General features: G+C 44.5%; 1 protein-coding gene across 1 annotated transcript in view; it reads right to left on the bottom strand.

The window, feature by feature from the left end:
* APOO (apolipoprotein O) overlaps positions 1–21,929 on the bottom strand; it is a 54,738-nt gene that overhangs the window by 10,339 nt on the left and 22,470 nt on the right. The window contains exons 2-5 of the mRNA XM_069944367.1: positions 19,193–19,300; positions 16,180–16,299; positions 12,793–12,847; positions 11,041–11,136 (exon numbers count right to left, since the gene is read on the bottom strand). Of these exons, the coding sequence (XP_069800468.1) occupies positions 11,041–11,136; positions 12,793–12,847; positions 16,180–16,299; positions 19,193–19,300 (379 nt within the window). The remainder of the gene's footprint in view (positions 1–11,040; positions 11,137–12,792; positions 12,848–16,179; positions 16,300–19,192; positions 19,301–21,929) is intronic.

Below are 21,929 nucleotides of genomic sequence, written 5' to 3'. Positions count from 1 at the left end.
CTTTTCTTTCTACATCTGTTAAAACTATTAGCAAATAGGTATTAACTATTAGGTAATAGGTATTTTACACCTTCATAGGCTGCATTCACACTACGTATATTTCAGTCAGTATATGTATATTTCAGTCAATATATTTCAGTCAGTATTGCAACCAAAACCAGGAGTGGATTAAAAACACAGAAAGGATCTGTTCACACAATGCTGAAATTAAGTGGATGGCCGCCATTTAATGGCAAATTTTTGCTGTTATTTTAGAACAACGGCTGTTATATTGAAATAATGGCAGCTATTTACTGTTATATGGCAGCCATCCACTCAATTTCACCATTGTGTGGACAGAGCCTTTCTGTGTTTTTAATCCACTCCTGGTTTTGGTTGCAATACTGACTGAAATATACATATACTGACTGAAATATACATAGTGTGAACGCAGCCTCAGGCTGGGTTCACACACAGTATATTTCAGTCAGTATTTGGTCAGTATTTTGCAACCCCAACCAGGGGTGTAACTAGGATTCATGGGGCCCCATAGCAAAAAAGTGTATGGGGCCCCCCCAACATATTACCTGTACCGGCAATATGGAGCTGTCCCCCTGCCTTTGGCAGCTCTGAGACGCTGTGCCCTGGGGTGGGGGTGGGTGAGTGGTAGCAGGCCACTCGGGAGTCCCTGCTGGTTGGAGCAGCTCTGAGTCCAGGAGGGTGACCTCCATTATACTGACCACTATACAAGATGCTAGGGAGGCTGAATGACCCCATTATACAAGATGCCAGGGAGGCTGTCTGACCCCATTATACAGGATGCCAGGAAGGCTGAGTGACCCCATTATACAGGATGCCAGGAAGGCTGAATGACCCCATTATACAGGATGCCAAGGAGGCTGTCTGACCCCATTATACAGGATGCCAGGGAGGCTGTCTGACCCCATTATACAGGATGCCAGGGAAGCTGAGTGACCCCATTATACAGGATGCCAGGGAAGCTGCTGAACCCCATTATACAGGATGCCAGGGAGGCTGGTGACCCCATTATACAGGATGCCAGGGAAGCTGGTAACCCCATTATACAGGATGCCAGGGAAGCTGGTGACCCCCATTATACAGGATGCCAGGGAAGCTGGTGACCCCATTATACAGGATGCCAGGGAAGCTGGTGACCCCATTATACAGGATGCCAGGGAAGCTGGGTGACCCCATTATACAGGATGCCAGGGAAGCTGGTGACCCCATTATACAGGATGCCAGGGAAGCTGGTGACCCCATTATACAGGATGCCAGGAAAGCTGGGTGACCCCATTATACAGGATGCCAGGGAAGCTGGGTGACCCCATTATACAGGATGCCAGGGAGGCTGGTGACCCCATTATACAGGATGCCAGGGAAGCTGGTGACCCCATTATACAGGATGCCAGGGAAGCTGAGTGTCTTCCAGCTGGCAGTGATAGTTACCATCCTCCTGCTGTATCTCCTCCTCAGGCCCTGTGCACTCTGCCATGAGCGAATATCCCACCCGCGGTGGGCGCTGGGGGCGGGGCTTGCTGTGATGGGGGCGGGGCTTAGTGGAACGTCCCGGGACTGTTCCACTTGTGGAGAGGGGGACACTGGTGCAGGATGCTCTGAGCCTGTGTCCGGGGGAGGTGCAGAGGTGTTTCAGAGGGGATTGCAGACGCTCCCTCCTGCATCTCTGGCAGGGTGCTTTGCTATCAGTAGCGTAGCTACCTTAACCCTTTGAGGACCAGGCCCAAAATGACCCAGTGGACCGCGCAAATTTTGATCTTAGTGCTTTCGTTTTTCCCTCCTCCCCTTCTAAGAGCTCTAGCACTTTCAGTTTTCTATCTACAAGCCATGTAAGTGCTTGTTTTTTTCAGGAATAGTTGTACTGTGTAATGGCGTCATTCATTTTACCATAACATGTATGATGGAATTCCAAATATATTATTTATGAAGATATAAATAGGTGAAATCGTAAATAAGAATGCAATATGGTAACGTTTGGGGGGTTCCTGTGTCTACGTAATGCACTATATGGTAACAGCGACATGACACTATTATTCTATAGGTCAGCCCGAACACAACCATATGCAGGTTACACAGATTCTCTAATGTTATATATGTATTTTTTTATGAAATCCTTTTTTTTGGCAATTAAATATTAATAAAATGGGCCTATTGTGACGCTTATAACGGTTTTATTTTTTCACCTACGGGGCTGTATGGGGTGTCATTTTTTCCGCCATGATCTCTAGTTTTTATTATTACCATAGTTGTGAAGATCGGACGTTTTTATCACTTTTTATTGATTTTTTTTAATATATAATGTAACATAAAATCGGTAATCTGCGCACTTTTTCCCCTCTTTTCGTGTACGCCGTTTACCGGTCGCAATGACGCTTGTTATATTTTAATAGATCGGACAATTACGCACGCTACGGTATATTATATGTTTATCTATTTATTCATTTTTATATGTTTTATTTATATAATGGGAAAGGGGGGTGATTTAGACTTTTATTGGGGGAGGGGCTTTGGGGTAGTGTAATAGTGTTTTGAACTTTTTTTTTTTTACACTTTTGAAGTCCCTTTGGGGGACTTCTACATACATTACTTTGATTTCTACACTGATGAATGCTATGCCATAGGCATAGCATTGATCAGTGTTATCGGCGATCTGCTCATTGAGCCTGCCTGTGCAGGCTCAGTGTAGCAGATCGCCGATCGGACCGCACGGAGGCAGGTGAGAGACCTCCGGCAGTCCGTTTCAACGATCGGGACCCCCGCAGTCACACTGCGGGGGTCCCGATCGGTAAGTGACAGGGGACTCCCCCTGTCACTTACACTTAAACGCCGCGGTCGCGCCGCGATCGCGGCGTTTAAGGGGTTAATGACACGTGGCAGCGCGATCGCTGCAGCGTGTCATTACCGGTGAGGTCCCGGCTGCTGATTGCAGCTCCGGAGCGCGCTTCATAGCGGGAAAAACACCCAGGACGTAAGGTTACGTCATGGGTCGTCTGGGGACAGACTTCCATGACGTAACCCTACGTCCAGGGTCGTCTAAGGGTTAACCCTTTAAGGACGGGGCCCATTTTCGTTTTTACGTTTTCGTTTTTTCCTCCTTGTGTTTAAAAGGTCATAGCACTTGCATTTTTCCACCTAGAAACCCACATGACCCCTTATTTTTTGCGTCACTAATTGTACTTTGCAATTACAGGCTGAATTTTTGCATAAAGTACGCTGCAAAAGCAGAAAAAAATTCAAAGTGTGGTGAAATTGAAAAAAAAAAACGCATTTCTTTTATTTGGGGGAAATGTGTTTTTACGCCATTCGCCCTGGGGTAAAACTGACTTGTTATATATGTTCCTCAAGTCGTTACGATTACTATGATATATAACATGTATAACTTATATTGTATCTGATGGCCTGTAAAAAATTCAAACCGTTGTTAACCAATATAGGTTCCTTAAAATCGCTCCATTCCCAGGCTTATAGCGCTTTTATCCTTTGGTCTATGGGGCTGTGCGAGGTGTCATTTTTTGCGCCATGATGTGATCTTTCTATCGGTACCTTGATTGCCCATATACGTCTTTTTGATCGCTTTTTATTAAATTTTTTCTGGATTTGATGCGACCAAAAATGCGCAATTTTGCACTTTGGGATTTTTTTGCGCTGACGCCGTTTACCGTACGAGATCAGGAATGTGATTAATTAATAGTTTGGGCGATTACGCACACGGCGATAGCAAACATGTTTATTTATTTATTTATTTGTTTACTTTTATTTAAAACCTGGGAAAAGGGGGGTGATTCAGACTTTTATTAGGGGAGGGGGCTTTTTACTATTAACAACACTTTATTTTATTTTTTTTACACACACATACTAGAAGCCCCCCTAGGGGACTTCTAGTATATATACTTGGATCTCTCATTGAGATCTCTGCAGCATAGATATGCTGCAGAGATCCATGAGATCGGCACTCGTTTGCTTTCGGCTGCTGCAGCCGAAAACGAACGAGTGCCAAGGCGAGGACGGCGCCATCTTGGACGCGTCCCCGGCCGACACCAGTAACGGAGATCGCTCCTCCGGGACAAGGTCCCGGAGGAGCGATCTCCCCCACTAGACCCCAGGGAAACGTTGCCTCCGGTAATCGGAGGCAGCTGTCAACTTTGACAGCTGCCTCCGATTAGCTAATTAGCGGGCACGGCGATCAGACCGTGCCCGCTAATAGCAGCGGTCCCGGGCTACTCGCGGCACTCGGGATCGCGGCACTTCAAAGCGCTTTGAAGTGCAAGTGAGGACATATGACGTAGGGGTACGTCATATGTCCTTAAGAGGTTAAAGAGAACCAATCATGGACGAAAGTTAAAATTTTTTTATTCCTTAATTAGATGCAAATCATAATTTAATTGACATTTGCAAATATAATTAATTATTTTTATTGTCACGTTTTTGAATTATTCCCTTTTTACTTTCCTGTCTCGAGCCGGCTCTTTTCAAAAGAGCCGGCGCGAGACAGGAAACTCCCGTCATGCAGAGTGGCAGGAAAGGTTCCCATGATCCTTTGCCTGCGCAAGATCGCTGTGTATTATCTAAAGTCCCTCTTCTCTAATCTATTTATGAAGATACAGACTGCCTCTGCAGTCTGTATCTTATACTTTACCTAATCCTCTTCTTCGGTGCAGCAAGGCCGGCGGCGCCATCTTGATTACGTCACTTGCGTTCCAGCGGTGGAACGCAAGGCCCGTAATCAAGATGGCGGTGCCCGGCCTTGCGGCACTGAAGCAGAGGATAGGTAAAGTATAAAGCTACAGACTGCAAATGCAGTCTGTATCCTCATGAAGTCTATCTATGAAGATACAGACTGCCTTTGCAGTCTGTATCTTTATACTTTACCAGATCCTCTGTTCCCTGGCTGTTCCGGCGGCGCCGCCATCTTGATGACGTCACTTGCGTTCCAGCTGTGCGTTCTAGCGTGACGTCATCAAGATGGCGGCGCCGCCGGAACAGCCAGGGAACAGAGGATCTGGTAAAGTATAAAGATACAGACTGCAAAGGCAGTCTGTATCTTCATAGATAGACTTCATGAGGATACAGACTGCATTTGCAGTCTGTAGCTTTATACTTTACCAGGTCCTCTGTTCCCTGGCTGTTCCGGTGGCGCCGCCATCTTGATGACGTCACGCTGGAACGCAAGTGACGTCATCAAGATGGCGGCGCTCACCGGAACAGCCAGGGAACAGAGGATCAGGTAAAGTATAAAGGCAGTCTGTATCTTCATGAATAGACTTAGGGAGAGATGTACTGTCATAATAGGGACAGTTATATTTAGGTGATTGGTTCTCTTTAAAGACAGGGGAGACGGGCAAGGCGGCCCCCGGGCCCCCTGTAGTCCGGGGCCCCATAGCAACTGCCTTCCCTGCCTTCATGGTAGCTACGCCATTGACCCCAACCAGGAGTGGATTGAAAACACAGAAAGGATCTGTTCACACTATGTTGAATGAGTGGATGGCCGCCATATAACGGTAAATAACTGCCACTATTTCAATTCAACAGCTGTTGTTTTTAAATAACAGCAAATATTTGCTGTTAAATGGCGGCCATCCACTCAATTTCAACATTGTGTGAACAGAGCCTGTGTATTCAATCCACTCCTGGTTTTGGTTGCAATATGAGGACCACAATACTGACTGAAATATACTGTATGTCAACCCAGCCTTAGGCTATGTTCATACTACGTAAAACTATGGCCGTAGTTCTCGCCGCAGAACTACTGCCATAGTTTTGCGGTGTGGGCAATGCCTTGTGTGCAATGGAATCTCGGCCGGAGCGTACACACATCGTATGCGCTCCGGCCGGGATGTATGCGGCGCCGGAAAAAACTGACAGGTCAGTTTTCTGCTGCCGGAATTCAGTGAATTGTCAGTTCACACAGTGAAGCGAGCGGCTCCGGCTCACTGTGTGCTATGGTAAGCTCTGATGCGGGCGCGAGCTGATGCGCCCGCATCAGAGCTCCGCGGCCAAAAGATCATTACTTAAGTACCGGCCGAGATGATCCGGCCAGAGACCGGCCGTTCCGTGACCCGGCCGGGGTCACGGAACGGCTGGTCTAATACGTAGTGTGAACATAGCCTCAACCTGTAAAAATGGGCTGGCCATCTTAAAGAAGGCTATTGCTTTCAACGTAGACATGCTGCCCTGGCCGGGAAGGTGGTGCTGCGCTCCAAATACAATCAGTAGGAATTCTCTGTTTCAATAATTTTTATTAGAGAGTTTTTCACTTTTTCGATAGATAAGGTATATAGACATAGAGGGGCTATAACATAATTTGGGAATAAAGTAGTGTAAGAGTAGAATGATAAAGAATACAATAAAAACATACAAACACTACAGATTGATATCCGTGGCAATAGGTACGTAGCATGAAACACAACAAACAAAAAAAAAAAACAATGCTAAAATGAAACAAGGGGTTAGAAGATTATAAACGAGTAGGAATGACAGGGAGGTCATTTTCTCCTGAAATAAGTGTGATGTTACTATTGACACGCACAATGACAGGCATCCACAACAGCTATGTGTGAGAACTAATTCTCAGAGTTAGTCGTTAAGAGAACAATACGAGGTATGCTATATGGTGGTGTATTCTAGGCCCCAGCTGTATTCGGTAGGCATAGCAATTTAACTTCCATGAGGCAATATAATGACCATGCGGTCAATAAAATTATTAAACACACAAAAACAACATATGCTTATCCCTTGTATGATAATATACAATACAAAGAAAACAATAAAGTGCTGCGGCAGATCGGTGGTCCAATCCCCACGACGCAGCAACCACATGGCGAGGGCAAAGAGTTCGGTTTAGGCTGAGAACGGCTCAACATGGTTATGAGAGCTGAAATCTAGAGAGAGCGAACTGCACAAATCGTAGAGAAAGATAGAGTCCACTACAGAATGGAGAATTAAACAGCTTCAACTTCTAGGCCAGGTGTAGGTAAAGCACTGGAGACCCCCTGGGAAGATTGGTCAGAGTCCAAGTCCCGCAAGAATTTAAGGCCAGAGTCCACATCTGGAAGCATAACAAGTCCAAGGCTATGCGATACAAGGAGACCAGCCGTGCGACCCCATTTATATGGGATTCCCTTTTGTCTCAAGGCTGTAGTGATAGGGGCAAACGATCTCCTTATATTCAGAGTATGTGCTGAAAGATCAGAAAATACAGCTAGCTTGGCGTACATGGGAGAAGATGGACAAGTTTTCCTGGCAGCGTTAAGAAAGTCTCTCTTGACATGAAGATGGCGTATGCGCAATAGAGTGTCTCTGGGTAGTTCAGATGGGACTAAGGCAGGCTTAGGAAGGCGACGTGCCCAATCTATAACAAGCTCGTCCGTACAGGCAGTTGGCAGAAGTTCTTTAATAAAAGTTCGTGAAAAATTAGAAAGGTCAGCAGGGAGAATTGTCTCCGATATGCCTCTGATTTTGACATTGTGTTCCCGAAAGCGGTTGTCGACTGCTGCCAAGGTAGATTGTACACGCTGCAGTACTGTTTCCATATGGCGATGAGAGGATAGCAGGGCATTATGTTCATTGATGACATTAGATAACGTGTCTTCCAGACGTTGCACTCTGCGTGTTACTTTGGATAAAGATTCTCTTATGATAAAGAGGGCATGGTCCAAATCCGCCCGAACGGAGTCTCTAAGAGCTAACATTATCTGTTTTAGAGTAGGCATAGAGATGGGAGAGTCCCCGTTGAATAGGGTGTCCAAAGGGTCAGGAGTAGAATGGGCTGAAGGACCAGGATCTGGAGAGCTATGGAAAGTCTGAGAAATATCCAAAGAATTATGCTCCGCATCCGCAGAGGAAGAAACTGGTGCCGTGTCAGAGTGTACGGAGATCGCTTCACCAAACATGGCAGGGAGACACAGATCAGAACAAGAGCTCATGTGGCTGCCCCCCGCAAGAGGGGAGGAAGGGGGGACCGATGAGAGAGCAGCAGGAGTAGGAGAATGATGCTGTGGTCTCTCTGCGGTAATAGAACGCAGCTGGTATGAGCTTTTAATAGCAGTGTTTCTCCTCCGATTCCTCCTTTTGGATGTTTTGCTGGGTTGCCGCTCTGATGTAGCTCTCACCTGGTGTTGCGCCGGCTCGGATGTCGGGGAAGCCTGCCACGCTGCCCCGGCATCTGCGAGTAAGAAGTCCAACAGGCGATTGGAGAAGCCGGGGGCGCCATCTTTAGGTGCCGCGGCCGACTGGAGGGCCTGTGTCCCTGTGTCTTTCTCCGGGCGGCCGCCGATGCACTACGGGATGTTTTCCGCATCTCAAAATGTTCTGGAGGCAAGGGGGAGAGTCTCCAGTATGTAATAAAGAAATACCATGCGGTGGAAAGCTGATTCAGTCGCCGGTGTGCAGGAGCGCGATGTATATGCGTCCTCTCTCCTCAGCGCGCAAACCACGCCCCCCATCAGTAGGAATTCTCAGTAAAAACATACATTGCTTAGTATACAAAGTATAACACAGTGAGGATTTATTACTAAGCCCACACTGTCAGAGTCTCTGTCGCAGTTTCCAATCGGTACTGACAAATAGAGCTGAATAGAGCTTGGCAAACCCCACTGACCTTAATGGGGTCTGTTGGCATTCCCTCTTGTGTCTATCAGTTAACTGGAGTCTTAGGGTGCGTTCACACGTACAGGATCTGCAGCAGATTTGATGGCGCAGATTTGAAGTTGCAGATTCAATGCAAAGTTACTCTGGGCCATCAAATCTGCTGCGGATCTGCTGCAGATCCTGTACATGTGAAAGCACCCTTAACGGGACACAGAAAAGCTTCATGCATTGTGTGTTTCCATGTAACTACACAACACTCAGTGCTGAATCTGAAGGCATTGTTACTAATATAAGTTATTTGTTTCTGATAAATCAAACAATACATAGAGCATTAAAATTTGGAGCTTTGTGTTATAGAGACCTACATCTTATTATAAAACAAAAAGTAATTTAAGTTGTATTCTGATGATGGACATGTGTGTCATCTCCTTGTGATCATAACAAAGGGGATTCTTTTGTATTGTTCATCAGAACTTGGTCCCTTCATTCGACAATAATTATCACTTATTTATGCAGGCTATTGTACTTCATATCTGGTCTGCACAAATACCGGCTGAATGATCGGCTTATGCAGCATTATTGTTTTCTAACAATTATGTACAAAACATGGCATGTACATAGTACAAGTCACGCTTGTGTAACTCCTGTTTCCTCACAGACTGTAAGCTCTTGTCAGTAGGACCCTCTTCCTCCTCATGTGTCAATTCTATGTCCTCATAGATAGTAGTGATACAAAGAGAGCTGTCATACTTTATTTGACAGAAAGAAGAAGAATATGCATCACATGAGGAGGGGACGGTTTACAGGACATAGAAGGTACAGACTGGGGTGAGAAAAGAGAAAGAAAGAAGATAGGGGAGGGAGGTACGTTACTGAGAAGGAGTTTCTGAGGACCCTGAGATCCAATGTCTAAAGTCTCGCTACTCCTTAAACCAGGCCTGCAAAACTTGCCATTATTATAATAATAATATTTTTTATTTATATAGCGCCAACAGATTCCGCAGCACTTTAAAATTCCATTAAATAAGGGCTGAAACTTAAAATGGCTAAACTTCGACTCGCTACGACTCATCTCTGAAGAACCTGCCAGACATAGATTCTAGGCTTTGCACTATTTCTGCACCCTCCTCACCTTTTCCCCCACCTATAGTACTCAAATGGTAATAATGCCCCAATTTGGTGTCCAGCAAATTAAATTGGGTAGGTAAATGGGTTGGTGGGAAAAGTAGGTGGGTTGGGGAGTAGAAGGGAGGTTCCTCTATTAGGTAGATTGTTTTCTCCACTACTTAGCTTGCCCCCTGTAGTTAGTTTGGTGTAGGTAATTTAGTCACAGCAGTCTTTCCCACTGGGCAGGCTAGGCGACTGCCTGGGGGCCCATGACCCATAGGAGGCCCCTCTGGGCTCTGAACTGACTGTAAAACACTGACTCTGACAGACAAAGGAGCGATGAGCATTTTGCTCCTCTTTCTAAGAAACGGGGGTCACGGACTGCACTACAGGGAGCTTTCTCGACCCTGCACTTATTAGAGCCTGTGCTGCACTTTACAAATCTCTGATGTGAGAGGCCAACAGGCCAATGCCCCCCCCCCCCACCGATTACATCATCATGATCACTGTGCGTGCGCAAGACAGGGCATCAAAAACAGTGAGAGATTACTGCTTAGATTACTGTCAGCGCTCGTTTGCTCTTTGTTCCCCGCTTGCTGTTGCCACGTGGCGGCAGCAAGTTAGTACAGGGGGGCCGCAGTGAGGTGCGGAGGGGCTGCCCGGGTGATCGCTAGATCGTCCGGGCAGCCCATAGAGGATAGCGGTGGTCTGCTCCCAACGCTCCTACTACACGGAGCGACGGCAGCAGATCGCTGCTATCCTGGTCGTTTGTCTTTCAACATGTTGAAAGACAATCGACAGCAACGATCAGCCGACATCGTTCATGTCGGCTCATCGTTGCCTTCTATTACATGGGATGATTATCGGCCAATAATCGTTCCATGTAATAGGGCCTTAACACCTAATTTTTGTGGATCATCATTCCACCCTCCTGCAAGAAAAAGATCCTTTTCTTCCAGCCGAAGACAGCACCAGGGAGAACAGACAACATGGGTATGGAAGTGATCCCTAGAAACTTGGCATTAAGGGACTTCCAGAATGGATGATAAACATGTGACACCAAAATTGTAAGTTCTTGAGAGCAGAGCGCACATGCCTCTTATTTGACTAATTTGTTCGATTTTGATTGTTCATAAGCATCTACTTTGTAAAGCACTATAGAATATGCTGGCGCTATAGAAAAATGATTAATCTTTAAACCATCATGTGTCCTTTATTGCTTAGAAAATGTGGAGGGAAAGAAACAAATGTTAGATGAGTAAGCTGATCAAAAAGAGGGCATGCTCTACTGAAAACATCCAAAAAAGACATTTTAAATCTGGATCCACTGACCTCTTGCAAGAAATAATCCAACAATTCCAGCAAACCCAATCAAGCCAAGCCTGGGGTAGAATCCTGGCGGGGCATCTCTTAGCATTTCATATGTTGCTAGAACAAAGAGGAACAAGTCAACAAGTTATTGGTAACTGGTAAATCTTTTTAACGTAATGTATGTCTTAAGGATCTGGCAACTGCTCTAAACTAATAATCTATTTTGCACTGTTGAGAAAACTAATGGAACCTTTGTAACAAGGAAAGGATGGAGACTATGCTCAGCATAGAAACACATCAGAATGTATTACATCAGCACTGAAGGGGGTTCTGTAATTTGGACAATCCAAGTTTGTTACAAACCTTCCTATACAAAAGATCGCAAAGTATTCCCCTGCAGAAGCCCCTGTAATCAGCTGGGAGAAACCTTGCCGCAAGTGTTCAATTTCCTGCAAGGCCATGACAGGTTAAATTCAAACAAATAGGTTGTCTGTGTGATGCAGGACAGGACAGGATAAGTCCTCATGAGCAACAGATGCTCTTTGTACCAACTCTCCAAAGTGGCCATAAATGAGCAGTCCACTCTTAACTCCCTAAGAAAGTATATAAAAAGGCACAACCCCTGTAAAGGCCATATTACAGAGAGCAATTATCTGCCAAGTCAGATATCATCTCATGTAACAGTGCCAGCGATCAGCCAACGAGTGAGCAAGTGCTCACTAATTGGCTGATCGCTCACTTTAAACCTTTCATAAAATATTCTGCCATCAAGCGCACATTTCCCTGTGGCTGCACAGTCATCAAGCCAGATAATAGGCACTATAAGCACGCTTGGGGTGGACCATCTAACATCAACTGCCTTAAAGTGTACCTGTCGTTTTAACTTTTAAAAATCTAAAACAACAGCAGATGTGATATAAAACAAGTTTGCAATTTACATTCATTATTTTTTAGTTGTCATTGAGAACACGGCACTTCCTGTTTTTTGACTCTTTGAGAAAAAAAAAAGAGTCAGAAAACAGGAAGTCTTCTGTTTCTCAGGCCATCTGAGCGCTCACAGAGAGAAGGCAGTCATGAGATTGATGGACATATTGAGCTGTCACTCTCTGTACTGGTCGTAATTCCTGTGTTTAGTGTGTTTTTTACGACCAGCAAAAGTCAGAAAATCTGCCTTCAGGAGACTGGACCTGGATTTCTGGCAAGTTCAGCTTTATTTTACAGCATGATAGCAACAAAATATGCGTGTCTGACCTGGGTTCCCTCAGGAGGGGAATTAAGAATTCGATAGATATCTGAGATTAGTCCTTTCGTGGACTAGCTAACTGCTCAAGTGCAGTAGGTTTGGAAAGTGTCAGTGAACCCAGGTGAGACAGCATAAAACAAGATGTGTTTTATACACTTTACATCTACACTGACAGTTTTTAACAATGTCTAGACCAGGTGTGTCAAACTCTTGGCCCCTCAGAAGTTGCAAAACTACAATTCCCATCATGCCTTGAAAAACAAGCTTTAGCTGTTCAGGCATGATGGGAATTATAGTTTTACAACAGCTGGAAGGTCACAAGTTTGACCCCCTGGTCTAGACCAAAGGGACAGGGCCATGAAGATATGACATAGATACAATTTATCAGACATGCTCTATTTCTTGGCACATCATATTAGAAGTTGTACACATAAGCTAGAAGATGACATGAGAAAGACAAATCTACATAGTGTAATATGAGTAGAAACCATTACTGCTCTCTAGATTTTCTCTGCTTGTACTCTTTGTACCTTTTGAGTGCTCTACAGCGGTCTCCACCTTAGGCTTGGCCTTTGAATACACATCCTGTACAAAATAAGGAAGACAGCTATCATTAAAATATGTGAATAAAAACCACTTGATGCCAAATCTTTGGAAATATGAGGTGAGAAAAGGAATGTGCAGAAAAGATCAGCAATTTCTATCAGTCAGGATTAGCTTAGGTTACATATTTACAGCCACTGCAACGCCAATGTCAATATGCAAATCCACATACTCCTATTTGTGCTAAGCGGTGTCTAAAGCGATCATCATTTTTCTTCATCGCTTCAATGTAATCTGCCCCAGATTGCTAATATTCTGACTATATTCAACACTTAGACTCCAATCACATGGAGTAAAACTGTCGGGATTCTCTGCCGCGGAATCCTGACAGCCTCAATGTCATACTGGGAGTCTATGGGAGGCTTGCGCGCCTCCTCTCTCCGCGCTTAAGAACTGACATGTCCATTCTTCAGCGCGGAGAGAGGAGGCACGCAAGCCTCCCATAGACTCCCAATATGACACCGAGGCTGGCAGGATTCTCCGACACAGAATTCTGACGGTTTTACTCCGTGTGAACTGAGCCGTAGTGGTAGCTTCAACCAGCATGATTCCTTTCTATACCTGACATTAGAGGACATGCTTTTAAAGGACAACTCCCACAAAAATTTTTTTTTGCTCATTTAACACACATTACAAAGTTATATAACTTTGTAATGTGGTTAAATACCCGGCCTGGCCCCCTTCCCCCACTTTCGGACCCCCGACCCCCCACCCCGGAAGTTAAGGAATGTATACATTACCTATTACGATCGTCACGGTCCTCTTCTCCGGGGCGGCATCTGGTGACGACGACGTCAGAGCCGAGGGGCGGTCCGGGTCTTCTTCCTCCTCGGCGTCTTCATGCAAAGTGAATGGGGATGAAAAGGCTGCTGGTGCACATGCGCACCAGCAGCCTTTTCATTGGCTGGAGCGCATCACATGGCTTCCAGCTTGCTCAGCCCTGATTGGCTGAGCTTGCTGGAAGCCATGTGATGCGCTCCAGCCAATGAAAAGGCTGCCGGTGCGCAAGCGCACTGGCAGCCTTTTCCATCCCCTGGACCCGGAAGTTGGAGACATCGCTGGATGGCGGAAGGCGGCGACGGAGAGGCGGACGGCGGGCGAATCGAGTGGCGATCGTCACCGGAGAGATGGTGAGTATGGTGTCTGTGTGTGTCTGTGTTTTTTTTTTTTTTTGGGTCCCGCGGGAGTTGTCCTTTAATAACTCTCTAACCTACTCAACATATGTTTTTTTGTATATATCATATATTCTTCTACCCCTCTTTTATAAACTACACTATTTTAGTGTGACAAAACAATAGAAATTGGTATAGGTTTAGAGAAAAATAGTGATTGGCATTCTCACATATGCAGCACAAATCTTTTTTTCTATTAATACACATCATGGATCCTATTAAAAGTCACTAAGGTCCTTTGGGCCCTGCTTGTTATGGGAACCATGACATGAATGGGAACACAGCCTTTGGAGACTTTATTGTCTCTATAATAAGTATAGGTAACCCTGGAATAAGGATGCAGTGAAAAAAACTGTAATGGGATAAATCACTGTAACAACATAGTGTTGGTGATTTTTTTTTCTGGAACAGAGAATACCTCCTTAATGTGTACCCAAAGGTATATTACATTACTCACAAAACATTAGGGATATTTAGCTTGCGGGTGTCATTTCAGTATGAACATAAATGCACTCTAAGGCCCCCTTCACACGTCCGGAAAAACCATCCTATCGATTTCCGGACCCATAAACTTTCATTAGTCACGGACACCCTTCCGTTTTTTTTCCGGAAGGGTGTCCGTTCCGGAAAAAATAGGACATGTCCTATTTTTATCCAGAATTGCGGCCCGGACGCCCCCATAGGGAGCACATCAGGAAAGTGCCAGATAATTCCGGATGATTCCGGATAAGTGAGAGCCCGCCGGCCCACCCAAACGCTGGCACCTCACATCAGCACAGCTTCCACCACGTTGCCCGCCCCCCCCCCCCCCCCCCCCGACCGGACAGCTTTACCCCCCCCCCACCCCCCGCACCGGACAGCTTCCACCACCCCTCGCTCCCCGGACCGGACAGCTTCCACCACCCCCCGCCCCCCGGGACTGGACAGCTTCTACCGCAACCCTTTGAAAGATAACCTATCAGCCCAATTGGGCTGATTTGGTTCCCTAGAGCACAGTGTAAAGGATGAGTGACAGGGAGAGGCACCAGTAACGGGCCTCTCTCTAGGAAGTTCTATCAATGAACTTACTAAACCTCTTTCTGTAAAACATACAATAAAAGAAAAAAATATTAATATTCTGGCCCCTTTTAACTGGTGCTGGATTACAGGAGCTTGTTAAGTTGCTCATTATTGTACATAATTTTGCTTACACTGTAATATGATGTGAGAGACCTAAATTCTTCCCGAAGTTGTTGTGTTTATATTATTGCTGTGTCTTTAAATCCCTTTAAAAACACAAATGTTCTTGTTCTGAGCAAGTTGTTCATTAAACCGGTGAAATATTCAGAGAAGGCCGCAGTGCAAATATTAGTTTAGGCAAATGGAAAGCCTGAGAGAAGTCATCTGAAAGGAGTGTGAAGGCTTTGTAACCATAGCACAAGAAGCTTACTGTCTGCAGGAATTAAGCCTTTATAAATTACAAAAAGCCAAGCAGTGCTGCATCATAACATGCTGTACCCTACCAGGCCATTTACAGCTTTATTGGCTTTAATATAACAAAAAAACAAATAATCTTTTTCCCGAAAATTCTGAGATGGGAACGAGCCGGACCATGAACTGATTTTTAAAGATGTACGAAGCAATACCTTGAATTGTTTTCCTTGCACGGTATTTACTGCACACATACATGTGTATACATATTATAAGGGGTATTATAGTGGCTTTGTGGTTAGCACATTTGCCTTGAGGATCCTAATCCAACCAGGGTTATATCTGCATAGAATTTGTACGTTATGTATTTTTGCATTGATTTTCTTCCATACTTCAAAAATACTGTTCCTCTGCACAAAGTTTAATAAATCTCCCCCTTTCTGTCTTTTTTACAGCATAGAAGCATTGACAGACCCACTGTTTACTTTACAGTACGTTTAATCTGTCTGTACACAAAAATTTAGCAACTACACTATTGTTCATGGTAAAAAAGTATATGTTGCCTCCCTTTAAAAAAAAAAAAAGTAAACCAATGGAAAACAGTCTGCAGTATAATATACAGCATCATATATGTTTTCTCCTGTTTAAGTGTATATAATGTACACACAAAAACCCACCCATATGCAGATAAAATGCATGACATGTCAGCCACCATAGCATGTGGGATCATACCTGACACCAGTTGGTATATGGGGCAGTGGATGTTCTCAGCCATGAAATGCCCTCCTCTAACTCTGTTTTCTTATCTTCCACATATCGGGTTTCTTGGACTGGACTAGAATACAGAGAAAGCTGCAAATATTCAAGAGTAAATTCGATTATTTTATGTATCAGAATTTAGATTTTTAAAGAAACATATGTAAGCCAAGGACCCTGAAAGGCTTAAAGGTTCACTGAACTTCTTTAGTTCTGGACTACACTCACCGGCCACTTTATTAGGTACACCTGTCCAACTGCACGTTACCACTTAATTTCTAATCAACCAATTACATGGCGGCAACTCAGTGCATTTAGGCATGTAGACATGGTCAAGACAATCTCCTGCAGTTCAAACCGAGCATCAGTATGGGGAAGAAAGGTGATTTGAGTGCCTTTGAACGTGGCACGGTTGTTGGTGCCAGAAGGGCTGGTCTGAGTATTTCAGAAACTGCTGATCTACTGGGATTTTCACGCACAACCATCTCTAGGGTTTACAGAGAATGGTCCGAAAAAGGAAAAACATCCAGTGAGCGGCAGTTCTGTGGGCGGAAATGCCTTGTTGATGCCAGAGGTCAGAGGAGAATGGGCAGACTGGTTGGAGCTGATAGAAAGGCAACAGTGACTCAAATAGCCAACCGTTACAACCAAGGTAGGCAGAAGAGCATCTCTGAACGCACAGTACGTTGAACTTTGAGGCAGATGGGCTACAGCAGCAGAAGACCACACTGGGTGCCACTCCTTTCAGCTAAGAACAGGAAGCTGAGGCTACAATTTGCACAAGCTCATTCGAAATTGGACAGTAGAAGATTGGAAAAACGTTGCCTGGTCTGATGAGTCTCGATTTCTGCTGCGACATTCGGATGGTAGGGTCGGAATTTGACGTCAACAACATGAAAGCATGGATCCATCTTGCCTTGTATCAATGGTTCAGGCTGGTGGTGGTGGTGTCATGGTGTGGGGAATATTGTCTTGGCACTCTTTGGGCCCCTTGGTACCAATTGAGCATCGTTGCAACGCCACAGCCTACCTGAGTATTGTTGCTGACCATGTCCATCCCTTTATGACCACAATGTACCCAACATCTGATGGCTACTTTCAGCAGGATAATGTGCCATGTCATAAAGCTAGAATCATCTCAGACTGGTTTCTTGAACATGACAATGAGTTCACTGTACTCAAATGGCCTCCACAGTCACCAGATCTCAATCCAATAGAGCATCTTTGGGATGTGGTGGAACGGGAGATTCGCATCATGGATGTGCAGCCGACAAATCTGCGGCAACTGTGTGATGCCATCATGTCAATATGGACCAAAATCTCTGAGGAATGCTTCCAGCACCTTGTTGTATCTATGCCACGAAGAATTGAGGCAGTTCTGAAGGCAAAAGGGGGTCCAACCAGTTACTAGCATGGTGTACCTAATAAAGTGGACGGTGAGTGTATATTAGATTGGGATTAAATGGGTTATTCAGTGCTACAAAAACATGGCCACTTTCCCCCTCTCTTGTCTCCAGATTGGGTGGGATTTAAAACTCAGTTCCATTGAAGTAAATAGAGCTTTATTGTAAACCACACCTGAACTGGAGACAAGAGAGGGGGAAAAGTGGCCATGCTTTTGTAGCGCTGGATAAACCCTTTAAGAGAGGCCTAGCACAGGCACAGAGGGGCAAAACTGTGCTAATCTGTGCTACAAAATGTTGCACAAACTCCTATTAAAATTGTTGTTTAACAACATGATAAACAGCAATAAATTTAGTTCTGAGACCCCAAGCTGTATTAGGCTGTATATGTCAACAGAAAAGTACTGTACCCCAAACCTTAAACTAATATCCTTATTATAAATTCAGCAAATGTAAGTAACAAATTATATTTAAACAAATATTTTAATATGTTACTAATGTTCCACTGTATACTGTACTGTATATACTGTAATAGTAGGCCCCTGGCAATCAGTGGCAAGGTGTCTGTAACTCTTGGCCTGTATATCAGCTAGTCCTGAGGATAGTCTGTAATAAATGTAGGTATTTCTATCAGTTTGTAGCGTATGGGGCCAGATTACAGTATTTGTTGTATATACAGTACAATGGTACCTTGGTTTAGGAGTAACTTGGATTAAAAGCGTTTTGGTTTAAGAGCTCACAGTTTTTAAAAAATGTGACTTGGTTTAAGAGCATCGCTTTGGTTTAAGAGCTCCCTGTACTGGGTGGGATGGTGAGTGGGGGAGGGGCATGGTCTGCATAGCGGGGTCTACAGCACTGTACTCTGACCCAGGAAGTCTCCCTCACCTTCCAAATCATAGCAGATCCACTTCAGGCTGGGGCTTACATCAGGGGACAGGACTGTGGAGGTAATCTCTCCATAGCTGTAACCCCTCTCTCTCCGGACAGAGAGCGCTGCATGTATGTGCTCACATCTGCCCTGCTCATTCCTTCATGCTCCCTGCAGTCTCTGTCCGCCCTTGTGTTTCCCATCCTCTCCATTACTGGACAGTAACTTATAATATCAAAGATTCTGCTGTTTCTAAATGTTTGTTTCATTTGTTTTACATGTTATTCAGAATAATAAATCATTAATTTTGAGGTATTGAACCAATTGTCTGCATTTCTATGATTTCTTATGAGAAAATTTGCTTTGGTTTAAGAGTGGATTTGGATTACAAGCGCGGTCCCAGAACGCATTATGCTCATAATCCAAGGCACCACTGTATTTGTATTTCTATACGCCCCATCCTCCAATTCCTGAGACATAGGGATTTTATTGTTTGGCTGCATATTTTCCCAATAGCCAACTGGGCACTAACTTTCTTTCAGAAGGGGGGCATGAAACTAAGGTTTGGGAGGCTTTTATTCCCATTAAAATTTACATCCTGTGAACCAGTATTTCCAGTTTTGCAGACAATAAAACTAGTTTTCTCCAGTGTTAAAAAAAAAAAAAAAAAGCTTGTCCCCGTCTGCAATATTATAGTGTCCCAGCAGATATCACTTACCTCTTCCACTTTTATCAGAGTCTTTGGAGAAGTCTTTGTTTCGCTGTCTGCATGCACATGAATAGTGGCAAAACCCAGGTTAGCAGGAACAGCCAGATATTTTATTGCCTAGTGAATAAAGAGCTTGATCAGTACAATTAGGCTTCACAGATGTCAACATGGCAGTAGTATGAAAATCAGGAGGAGGTCGCCCTCGGTATAGTAAATACAAAGCATCACACAATGTAAAGAGCTGGTAGGTTAGTACGAAAATCCTGCTAATAATATTTCTATCTATGTAGGCCATCATTTAAGATATTCCAAGAAACAAATACTGTATGTAGAAAAAAAAGGAAACTTTTTGGGGTATTTCTTTTTGTCCCACTAAAACTTCCTGTTCAGGGATTAAAGGGGTTTTCCAGGCAAACCATACAGTGTGGGTGCTGAACAGCTGGTCTGAGGGGTGAAGGGTATCCCCTTTAACAACCCCTATAAACTGCCTCCTTCCTCAGAAATGGCTCAGACTGTAACAATGTGTATTATATCAAGGGTCTTCTAATATGTCATCCAAATGATCAAATATTGGTGAAAATTAAGATGCAAAGAAGGTTTATACTTTTTCACAACAGTATACAGCCAGGCTTCTTTTAGGAACCAAATACTTCCAGAAACAAGAACATATACTGACACTTGTACCTCTAGTTTTGTCTTCAGAAGAAATGCCAAAGAAAATGAACACAGGAAATGATGAAGTACCAAGAAATTTTTAACATGGCATTCCCAGACTAAACAGGAACTAAATTATAAAACAGACAGATACTGTGCCTATTTTTATGCCAACCAAATACACACATGAGAAGAAGGATCCTAGCTGCAACAGAATAAAGTAACAAGGTAAATGCCATATGAAATCTACTACCTACACCAGTGATTCCCAACCTGTAGCTTTCTAGCTGTTGCAAACCATCAACTCCCATCATCCCCAGATACACAACAGGAATTATAAGTGCTACGGAACAGCTGAAAAGCCACAGGTTGGGGAACACTGAGTTATAACCACAGTTGCAAAACTGTTGTGCCCCCTATCCAGGGGCAGTTTTTTTTTAAATTCTTTGTATATCAGTCATGCCCAAATCTGGCCCGCGGTGCCATTATTTTTGGCCTGCTAGGCAATTTAGAGTTTGAATAACATCTGGCCCGCCATCGCATTAGATTATAATTTGGTGGGTCCGGACAGCCGCTCTGACCACCCATATTATAATCTTGTAGACTGCAGGCAGTTTTTAGCCTGTGGCCTAGGAGTATGTGAGTGGTGTCCTGACGCCGGCAGCGCAGTGACGTCATCACACACGTACTGTATTGGGGAGGACTGGCTACTATATGAGACTACAGAGGAGGACTGGCTACTATATAAGAGACTATGGGGAGGACTGGCTATATATATTTTTATTTAAAAGAGTCTCAAACACCAACCCCTCCTACACATCCCACACGTACCATGCCTGGGCCATGTTCTCAACTTGATGGTTCAGCTGTGTGCACATTTAAATTTTAGGGCCTCTCTGAAAGACTCTAATGGGTGGTTTTGTAATTTTGAATTTCAAATTCAATTTAAAATTTAAAAGGAATCTGTCAGCACCTGGACCTGACCTGAGGTGCTGACAGTACACTCTAGGTGGTATTACATCTGTTACCAGGTTTTCTGTGGCTATTCTGTCGGTGGAGGGGGTACTGTAATCAAGAGTCAAAGAAGAGTTGTGGCGAGGCGCTCCTGCTGGCACACCTGACTCCTTCTTTCTCCTCCTCCTTCTTTATGAATATTCTGAACTGCCCAGCCACAAGCATGATCGCACCATCTTTCTGGTCTGCACATGCAACGCTGATTACAGTTAGAAAATTTATATTGTACAGCACCGCCTCCACCGATAGAATACCCCCAAGTAACCTGCTAACTGATGTAATATCACCTACGGCATACTGTCAGCTCCTCAGGTCTGGTCAGGGTGACAGATTTCTTTTCATTTTGTTTTTTAAATTTAAACATTAAAAGAGTCCTCCAACCCCTCCTCGACCTCCCACATGTGCCATGCCCAGGCCACATTCTCAACTTGGTGGTTCAGCTCTGTGCTTATTCAATTTCAAGGACCACTTCGAAAGACTATATATTTTTCATAATTCAGAAATAACTGAGAAGAATATTTAATGCATCTATTGCATGCTCCCCTGCTCTCCACCCCTCTGCTGAATAGGAGTCTCCCATTGACTTTAATGGGATTTGTTACTCCAATCGAGGACTTGAGCATTGGAAAATACTTGACTTGAGTAACGAGCATTGAAGCATTTTAGTACTCGCTCATTTCTATATATGACATATTGCTGCCGTAATTCAGATTTTGGGCCACTCTATACAGTGGTACCTTGGTTTAAGAGCGTTTTGGTTTAAGAGCTCACAGTTTTTCCAAATTGTGACTTGGTTTAAGAGCTCCCTGTACTGGGTGGGAGGGGGAGTGGAGGAGGGGCATGGTTTGCATAGCGGGGTCTACAGCACTGTACTCTGACCCAAGAAGTCTCCGTCACCTGCCAATTTATAGCACATCCACTTCAGGCTGGGGCTTACATCAAGGGACAGGACTGTGGAGGTAATCTCTTTATAGCTGTAACCCCTCTCTTCCTGGACAGTGAGAGCTGCATGTATGTGCCCACATCTGCCCTGATGATTCCTTCCTGCTCCCTGCAGTCTCTGTCCGCCCTTGTGTTT

Source organism: Dendropsophus ebraccatus, chromosome 11 (genome assembly GCF_027789765.1).
Source record: "Dendropsophus ebraccatus isolate aDenEbr1 chromosome 11, aDenEbr1.pat, whole genome shotgun sequence".
Classification (NCBI taxonomy): Eukaryota; Metazoa; Chordata; class Amphibia; order Anura; family Hylidae; genus Dendropsophus; species Dendropsophus ebraccatus.
This window is presented reverse-complemented; position numbering and strand designations above follow the sequence as displayed.